Here is a 10,247-nt window from a genome sequence, read left to right as displayed (position 1 = left end):
TCTCGGCGCGTTAAAAGTGGTACAGTGACACGCTATAACTTTTATTGGACGCCAATTTTTTGTGCGGCCGTTGGAGATGCTCTGAAGTTACTCCCACTATGGCTAGTCTAAGACCTTTTCCAATGCATGGGTGCTTAAATGAGGTGCTAAGTGCATTAAAAGGCTTAGCAACTAGACTCCCCAATGCATTGGTGCTTAGCTTTTGGTTGACAAGCTCCCTTCATTTAATTAGGTATAGACTCAGATTTATGTTTCCACCTAGGTACACGCGCTTAGCGCCGTTCTTCTTGGTCACCATACTACTCTCTCTTTTCTTAATTAACATGCCGCATCAAATGTTTTGCTTAGTTGGCAACCTTAGCACCCCTGTACATGGTGGAGCATTGGGAGGGGCCTAATTAAAAGAGTCGGGATGGCAATGATACACATATTTGGAATGATAATTGGCTTCCAAGGGAGACAATGATGAGACCCATTGTAACACGGGGAGTAAATAAACCCGAGATGGTCTCAGAACTGATTAACCAAGTTGAGATGACATGGAATGGGCACGTGCTAGTAGAGCATTTCATACCCATGGATGCTGAAGTTATACGCAGAATACCTTTGGCCACCAAGAAATTTGATGATGAGTGGGCCTGGTTTTGGGAGAAGTCTGGAGAGTTCACGGTGCGTTCGGCGTACGGTACGTTGATCAATACACGTAACCGACGAGAGGCATGGCTAGATGGGCGTTCGGGGCACTCCAACCCGAGCGTTGAAGAAAATGCGTGGACTCAAATGTGAAAGTATAGTATTACCGTCGAAGGTAAAGATCTTTGCATGGCGGCTGGTACGACAAAGCTTGCCCACGGCAGACGTGACACATCACAGAAATATGGCAACTGAGAGTACTTGTGCTATCTGTGAAGTTAGATAAGATTCTTGGAGACATTTGCTGCTTGAATGTAGGATGGCATGGAGTGTTTGGATACTTGTGGATGAAGAGTTCCATGATCAGATCAAGCTGTGTGGTGAGTCTAATGCCAAAAATTGGTTATTTGCACTGGAAGAGTCGCTTAATGAAATAAACTATGTGAAGGTGATTGTCACAATGTGGGCAATATGGAAGGCTAAAAGGAATGTTCTGTATGAGAATAAATACCAAATTCCGTTTGCTACTGCCAAGTTTATTGAAAATTTCCTAAGGGAGATGGGGGACATGGAGCATCCACGAGCTGCTGGAGTTGGTCATCCTGTGATGCCGTCGAGGTGGTTTCCACCAACTGAAGGAGCAGCCAAAGAAAATGTTGATGGTGCAATTTCATTTCAGAATAATAGGTGTGCTGCAGCAGCGATATTCAGAAGTGAAGGTGGAGTATTTTTGGGTGCTTCGGTCCAGGTGATCAATGGTGTGATAGACCCACCATGTGCTGCTGAAGCTATAACTTGTAGGGAGGCATTGTTCTTAGCGTGGGATATTAATGTTCAGCGTGCAGATGTGGCATCAGATTGGATGGATGTTGTACGTGCTATGGAGAAAGGGAGCAGATGCGGGAATTCCATGATCATTAAGGAGGTTGCGAGTTTGAGTGCTGAATTAGGAGATTTTAAGTTTAAATTTGAGAGGAGAGAAGACAATGTTGATGCTCATAATAACATTGCTAAGAACTCTTTACATCTTCCGTAAGGCCGCCATGTCTGGCTTTTCGAGCCCCGGGGCTATGTAAAATTTTCCATTTGACGAATAAATAGGCTCGGGTGTTTCGCTAAAAAAAAGCTACAAGTATTGGCGGAACTAAAAAATAACTGGAAGTATTGGCAAGACAACAGTGGAAAAAGATAGTGACCCTAACTTAATTTTTCAGGCGACTGACCTGTAGCTAAAGCGAAATACAAATTTCAAAACACTCACGCACACAATGCATCTCCTTGTGCATACAAAGGCACAAATAGAAGGCCATTCAGAAGACCACCAAAGCAATACAACGCCAGAAGATGGTACGAATCATATCGCACCAGATCAGACGGCTACCGCATTGACTGACTGAGAGTTACAATCCCGGGATAAAAATCAGAGTTTGGGGAGGCCGGATGTGCAGCAGTTCTTGAAGGCGTCCATGTGGCGGCTGAAAAGGGGCACGTAGGCATCCACGCTCCCATCGCCATAGAAGGAAGGCACGAGGATGACCCCTCCCTCCACTGGCAGGTAGCTGGGCATGAAGAAGAAGGGCCGGCCGCTGCCCAGATCCAGATCATAGAACGGGATCCGCAGCCAGCTGTCCACCTCGACGTTGGGGCTAAGCACCGTCACCGCCGGGTCAGCAGTCGGCACCAGCCCCTCCTCCTCCACGGCCCCGGAGCAGGCGAAGTCGATGAAAGACTTGAAGTAGGCGTCGTCAATCCGGGCAACCGCCCCGCTGATGAGCTCCGCCAGGTGGTGCAGCGGCCTGTTCACGACCTCCCCCGCGGTGGCTGTAGGCCGCGCCCAGAGCACCACGTTGCCGGTGTACCCGTCCGGCACCCGCTGGCTCATCCGCGCTCGCCCGTCCACTGCGATGAACAGACCGGTGACGTCACGCCCATCGAGGCCGCGCGCCAGCGTCATGCACCGCCACAGGTGCGCCACCACGCACTGCACGGTGCTGTACGGCCGGCCCGTGCCGGCCACAGCTGACGCCTGCGACTTCAGTTTTGCGATGTGGTCCATACTGAAGTGGACCCTCTCTACCACCACCTCGTCGTCGCCGCCGCCGGCCGTACTATTGCGGTCGTCGTATGGCTTGAACTCGATGCTGTGGTGCTCGTACTCTATCTTAAGCGGGTTGCGCGGCAGGAAGAAGGACGGCCGATCGTGCACTGGGACAGGGTCAATGGAGGCGCCTCGCGTGGCCTGACCCCACGCGATGATGAGGTTGCACCAGCCGCCACCGTCGGTGACCATGTGGTGCCCAGTCAGGCCAACGACGAGGGACCCGCATGCGAACCTCGTGGCCTGGATCAACAGCAGCTCGTCGCCACCGCCGGTCGGGTGCAGGCTCAGCACCTCGGGAGTGGGCTGCAGAGGCATGACGCTGTCGAGCGCCACGCCGGCCGTCGCTTCGACGAATCGCGCACCGGCGTCGTTGAGTAGGATGGCGCAGCGCTTGCCGTTGGCGTCCAGGGTGAGACGGCCGGCCCACTCGCGGTAGTCGGCGAGGGCCTTGGCGAGCCCGGCCTCGAGGACGTCATGGGACGGGGCTGGTGGGTGGAAGGCGTAGATGACAGAGACGTGCATGTCGAAGTTGGCTTTGTCGAACACTGTGAGCGGGACGACGTTGGCCGTGGCCGGAGCCATCAGGTGGCCGCTGCCATAGTCAGGCTTGATGGACTTGGATGACCGCACTGTGATCTTCATACTGAGCTAGCTGAACGTACGAAGCTAAGAAAGAAGTTGCACCAACGCATGAATACAAGGAGGCTGGCGATTGGATGATTCCCCGGCATAAACAAGGAGTGCTATATATACTAATACTACCAGTCAGTTGCAGTTGCTTTGCACACACATACTTAATTAAGCACAAAAGGAAAATGATTATCTCGAGGGGCCTGCCTCCCACAGCCTTTTGCATTTACCAATATTTTCCATAAAAAATATATACAAGTGAGTAGTATCATTAATCAATTAGTCGGTCGCCTTGTAGCTAAAACAAGTTTTTTTTGAGAATTCAGTTTTTAAAGAGCTGTTATGGGCGTGTTTGGTTGCCGTAGTCTACAGTAACTGCATTGCATAGCCTTCTCAACTCAGCCTGGCTATGCAAATGCAGCCTCAAATGCACCATCTGCAAGTTGTTTGGTTGTCTGCATGCCCTCTTGCCTGCATGGGGCAGAACCACACTGCCTGGTGTTTGGTTGCCTGCATGTTAGTTGACAAACCCAAGGCATGGTGTTTGGTTGTATGCAACGCCTGGTGTGTGGTAACCTCTTTGGCTAGTTGGTGAGGTTACCAGCACACTTCAACACAACCATGTACCACACATTATAAGCAGAGCAGAGCATAAACAGTTCAACGCCCATAACATAGTACGACACATGATAACGATAGTTCAGACAGTTCAACGCATAAACCATAAAGTAGACTCGATAGTACTTAGGAAGGAGGTGCCCCGGCCCTAGTCCTTGGCGGCGAAGGCTTCGTCATGCTTCCCGCACTTGTTGACCACCTCAATGCCCTCGTCGTCGAAGATGATGACCTTGAGGGTGTCGGAAGTCAGGAGCTTGAACGTCACCATGTAGCCGATCTTGATCTGATGAACGGCGGCGTAGGTGGCCCAACACTGATCCAGGGTCATCCTGCTGTTCATCAGCTTCACCGTCACCCTCCAGGAGCAGCCGTCGTTGTTCCTCAGCTTGAACTCCGTCGGCACTGCGACGAAGTGCTTGGTGAAGTCAAGGGGCATGGGAATGCACTAAAGCTTCGGTGCAAGGATGACCTTGCAGAAGTGAGTTGGGCCACCCTCCTCATGGTAGTAGCCGTAGTTGCGGTGCTTGTTGCTGGGGGGGGGGGGGCTCCTCCATGCGCTCGTCGTCGCCAACCGTTGGCGTCTTCGGTTCTTCCTCGGCGGTGGGCGGCAGCACAACCTCGGGCATTGGATGAACTGGCTGCTTGCCCTTGTTGTCAACGGCCAGGAGCACCTCCGTGCCCATCTCATTGCTCTCCTCGATCTGCAAACAATTCATAGAGTTAGGCACAACACAGAGTTCATGGCTTATTGAAGAGCATGTAGTTACAACGGCATGACTGTCACTCTTTCCTCCCCTCCATCGCGCCTATATTTACTCACCCTGCCCACCACTACTTACCCACCCCTCTCTTCTCTCACTATCAACCTTCCTCCTCTCCATCGCCATGAGCTCTAGCTCCAGCTCCGACGCCAACCCCTTCCCTTGGGGTATTGGCTGGAGGGCCTTCTTCCTCGGGTGGTCGGCTGGTGACCGCACCAAGTTTGAGAACACCATGGAGGTGTGCTCAAACTTCGGCTCCATGCCTGACATGCAGAAGGAATCTGATGCAGTTCTCATGAGGGCCATTGCACAAGAGTTGAAGACGCTGATTCCTGACCCAATGAAGGGGGTGATGGCAGTCACATCATTCGTTGGGCCATGAATCAGGCCGTCTCCAACGACGCTAAACAAAGGAAGAAGTGGTCCAAGTACAAGAACTACTGGGCTCCTAATGACCGCCGTGCTGCAGTGTACTGGGAGACGGCAATCATGTCGCCGACGGTCATCGGTGGGGAGCCTAAAGAGGAGGAAGAACCGGTGCAGATGCCAGTGAGGGTGCCGGAGCCAGGCCGTCGTACCTGGCAGATCGACCTCGACTCCGCTGAGGACGACGACAACGACCCGCCGCCCCGCATGACGATGTACAAGAAGATGAAGGCCAGCCACTCGACCCGCCACTCCGCACGCCGCGGTTAGCCAGTGTCTGTTGATTGTTGCTAAATATATACCACCTAGTTTTACATACCAACAAAAAAAAATTCTTCTCTGATTTAAGACATTACTTTTGGGATGACCCAAATCTTTATAAAGGAGTAGATGGTATTATTAGACGTTGTTTACCTGAGCATGAACAAGATCCTGTGGAAATGTCATTCCGAAGCTTATGGAGGGCATCATGCGGGAGATAGAATTGCTCACAAGGTATTGCAATCTGGTTTTTGTTGACCTACTCTCTTCAAGGATGCCCGTAAGTTTTTTTATCTTGTGATGAATGTTAAAGAACTGGTAATATCGGTAATCGTCAAGAAATGCCTATGAATTATTCACTTGCTATTGAACCATTTGATGTTTGGGGTTTTGATTATATGGTACCATTTCCTTCGTCTAATGAGTATACACATATTTTGGTTGTTGTTGATTATGTTACTAAGTGGGTAGAAGCTATTCCAACTAGTAGTATTGATCATAACACTTCCATTAAAATGCTTAAAGAAGTTAATTTTCCCAAGGTTTGGAGTCCCTAGATATTTAATGACTGATGATGGTTCACACTTTATTCATGGCGCTTTCCGTAAAATGCTTGCTAAATATGATGTTTACCATAGAATTGCATCACCCTATCATCCTCAATCTAGTGGTCAAGTTGAACATAGGAATAGAGAAATAAAACCACTATTACAAAAAACTGTTAATATGTCCCGAAAGAATTGGTCTAAGAAATTGGATGATGCACTTTGGGCCTACAGAATAGCATATAAAAATATTGTGCGTATGTCTCCCTATAAAATGGTTTATGGAAAAGCTTGTCATTTGCCTCTTGAGTTAGAACAAAAAGCATATTGGGCAATTAAAGAACTCAATTATGATTTCAAACTTGCGAATGAAAAGAGGTTATTTGATATTTTCTCATTAGATGAATGGAGAACCGAAGCTTATGAAAATGCCAAATTATTTAAAGTAATAGTTAAAAGATGGCATGACAAAAGTATCCAAAAGTGGGAATTCAAAGTAGGTGAATATGTTCTTCTATACAACTCTCGTTTCAGATTCTTTGCAGGAAAACTTCTCTCCAAATGGGAAGGACCATATACTATCGAGGAGTTTATCGTTCTGGAGCTATCAAAATTAATAATGCCGAAGGTACTAACCCGAAGATGGTCAATGGGCAAAGAATTAAGCACTATATCTTAGGTACGCCTATTAATGTTGAAAGTAATATTATTCAAACCATGACATCGGAGGAACACATAAAAGAAACCTTCTGGAACACTCCAGAATCCTGAAAAAGAGGAGGTATGTGATACGGTAAGTAAACAGACTCCAAAAAATCTGTAAAAATATTTTTCGTTAGTTTTGCAATATTACAAGAATTACGGAAATAAGAAACAACTAGGATGGCAACCGAGGAGGGCACAAGACACCAGTGCGCGCCTGCCTTGCCTGGCGTGCCCAGGTGGGTTGTGCCCACCTCGGGAACCTTCCTGATTCTATTTTCCTCTCATTTGCTTGTTGCCCAAGATAATTTTTTTATATACCCCGTGAACGTATTGACCACCGTATCGTGGAAAAATCTTTTGTTCTTCTTTCTTGTTGTTTTCTGTTAGATCTGTCAAGCAAGGCATCATGTATTCTCCCTCCTCCAACAAAGTAGAAGAGGATGCTTGGTTGATGAAGATAGAACTAAAGAGAGAGGAACGGCCAGAGGAGACCATCAAGGGTGATAAGGTCAAGAAAGTTGCGGGAGATCAAGCTCCAGTAGTAGGGCAGGCCGTTCCAGCAGCAGCAGAAGAAGACATCCTTCAACCATACTACGATCATGTTACCCCTTCTGAATTGAAGCTTTTAGGACCATTGAAATGGTTCGTGTGCAAAATAAATATCTCACTCATGAAAATATTCTGTTGCAAGATCAAGTCATCGCCCTCCAGAGCATCATTCGTAGATTGGAGTACCTCCTGAGCCTGAAGTGTGACACTACCTCATCACCACCACCATCAACATCTTCCCCGCCAAAGGAGACTTGAGTACGGGTATGGGAACTCCCCTTGGCTTGTGCCAAGCTTGGGGGAGGTGCCCCGGTATCGTATCACCATCACTATCTTTGCCTTTATCTATTTTAGTTTGATCTTTAGTTATCCTATGATCTATTTGAATAAAAGTTTAGTTCGATCTATTTTCGAGTGCTTTCTTAGTGATCTATCTATCTATGTAATTGTGTGCGAGATATATAATAAAGAGTAGTTTGAGTTTTGTTTCTTTACTCTTATGTTTCATTAAAAAGAAAGGAAAATAAATGAAAAATATCATATGTAATCTTATGGTAAGTAATGACATCACATAACGAAAAGTATAAGTGGTAAAATTTATTGGAGATTGACAAACATAGCATTGGTCAATGATGTAATTCATGAACGAATTAAAAAAGGGAAGAGAAGATTCACATGCAAATGCACTATCTTGGACATCTTTTATGATTGTGAGCCCCCATTAAATATTATATGTCAAAGACAACGTAATGATTTATGTTTGTTCATATTCACATAGAAGTTATATTGTGAAAGATCCTTCAACAAGTGGTGCTTGCTCAATATCTTTGCCAACCAAAAATTCCACACTAAGTAGAGATACTACTTGTGTATCCTAAAAACCCTTAAACCCCAATCTTATTTTGACAGTCCACCATACCTACCTATGGATTGAGTAAGATCCTTCAAGTAAGTTGTCATTGGTGCAATAAGATAATAAAATTTGCTTCTAAATGTGTTGGATCATTTAATGTAAGAGAAAATTGAGCGTTGTACGAACTTGTGATGGCAAAATAATAAAAGCGATGGATTGCACAATAAAGATTACTATCATAAGGGGCAATATAACGTGACATTATTTTGCATTAAGGGATTTGGCATAAAACAAAACACGCATGACAACCTCTGCTTCCCTCTACGAAGGGCCTATCTTTTACTTTTATGTATTTACTTTTATGCAAGAGTCAAAGTATTCTTCCATATTCCTTTTTATTTTCTATTTTTGCAAGCATAATGTGGTGAGGAAAGATCAAGGCACATATATCCAGTTGGATATGAGTGAGCATGAGTTATTATTGTTGACATCACCCCTGAGATGAATACGTTGGGAGGCGAAACTATAAGCCCCTATCTTTTTATGTGTCTGGTTGAAACTTTTTGCTTATCATAAGAGAGACTTTGCTTATCCAGCAAGAACACACTTATCATAAGAGACTGTTTTGGCCTGTCCTTTGCCACAAAAGGATTAGGATACCTTGCTGCACTTTATTTACCATTACCGGCACTTATCCGTTACAAATTATCTTGCTATCAAACTACCTGCTACCGACTATTTCAGTGCTTGCAGAAAATACCTTGCTGAAAACCACTTTTTGCTCATGGGTATGTTGTGAGTGGTAGAAATCATAGAAAGTTAAATGATGGTTGAGTATGTGGACTTGCCAAAAGGCTCTGATACACGACCCTTCCTGAAAATATGATGAATTATAGTTGCAAAGTTGAGCGACAACATAGTTTGTTGATTTTCAATAGAGTTTATGCTTTTTGCTTCCATGTTGTGATGAATTGTTACTTGTTCATGAGAAGTTATATGATAAAAGTTGGGTGATAAAGTTCTATGTTGTTATAATAATAAGCATGATGCTGCTATGTCCCTATTTTGATTCTATCGACACCTCTCTCACTAAGACTGTGGGCATGTTTTTCGATTTTGGTTTTTCGCTTGAGGACAAGCGAGGTCTAAGCTTGGGGGAGTTGATACATCCATTTTGCATCATGATTTCCTACTGTTATTTATAATGTTTTATGCATAATAACGCTTTATGGAGTAATTCTAATGCCTTTTCTCTCATAATATGCAAGGTTTACACAAAGAGAGAGAATGCCGGCAGCTGGAATTCTGGACCTGAAAAAGCTAAGTCAGAGTTATATATTCTGCACATCTCCAAATGAGTTGAAAATTTATGGAGAATTATTTTGGAATATATAAAGCATACTGGAGTAAATAACTACCGGAGGGGGCCACCTGGTGAGCACAAGACACCAGCGAGCGCCAGGCCCCCCAGGCGCGCCCTGGTGAATTGTGCTTAGCCCAGCCAACCTCTGGTGCCCATCTTCTAGTATACACTACAAGAAATATGTCAACTTGTGACCTTGACTATTGGTCACTGAAAGGTCATTGTTTTTCATTTGCGACCTTTTTGTGACAAAAAACAATAGGTCAAAAGCTTGCAGTCGTAAACTGAAATTAACGACCTTCTTTGTGAGAAGGTCATAGACGTTTACGACCAAAACAGAAGGTCGTTGAACCCATGACCTTTTGTTTTGGTTACTGGCTATCTGCCCTGGCCGCCTCGGATCCGACGTGGTAATCTGACGTGGAAAAATTATGACCAATTGAAAAGGTCAAAAATTAGAATCGGCCCGGTCCAATTGGGTGTTTATATGGGCCGAGCCCATTAATTCAGCCAATTTAGTGTATTTTTTCTGACAATTTTTATTAGCTTCATCGGCCAAGCCCAACATCGTAGCCTTTTTATTTTTGGGCCATGGCCATTTTGGCTGAGCAGTTCAAGTATTTCTTTTTTTTAAAGATGGGTCAACTATTCAGATGGGTCCCAATTGTTAGGTTCTTCTAGTAAGTGGGTCCCAATTGTCAAGGTCATTTTCTTTAAATTTCAATTTGCTGGTAAATGAATCACCAACATTCAAATGGGAACAGATAGAGAACACACGTAGTACTTCACATAACAGCCAAAA

The 10,247-nt window shown here is 45.5% G+C and overlaps 1 protein-coding gene across 1 annotated transcript; it reads right to left on the bottom strand.

The window, feature by feature from the left end:
* Positions 1-1,812: 1,812 nt before the first annotated feature.
* Positions 1,813-3,434, bottom strand: LOC123161399 (agmatine coumaroyltransferase-2-like). The gene has a single exon (XM_044579239.1). It carries the CDS (start codon positions 3,374-3,376, stop codon positions 2,054-2,056), a length of 1,323 nt encoding a protein of 440 aa, XP_044435174.1. The 5' UTR covers positions 3,377-3,434; the 3' UTR covers positions 1,813-2,053.
* Between the last annotated feature and the right edge of the window lie 6,813 nt (positions 3,435-10,247).

The sequence above is a fragment of the Triticum aestivum genome, chromosome 7B (genome assembly GCF_018294505.1).
Source record: "Triticum aestivum cultivar Chinese Spring chromosome 7B, IWGSC CS RefSeq v2.1, whole genome shotgun sequence".
NCBI classification, from domain to species: domain Eukaryota; kingdom Viridiplantae; phylum Streptophyta; class Magnoliopsida; order Poales; family Poaceae; genus Triticum; species Triticum aestivum.
This window is presented reverse-complemented; position numbering and strand designations above follow the sequence as displayed.

Coding starts and splice junctions, on each gene's coding strand:
- LOC123161399 (XM_044579239.1), bottom strand. CDS start 3,376: ATGAAGATCACAGTGCGGTCATCCAAGTCCATCAAGCCTGACTATGGC.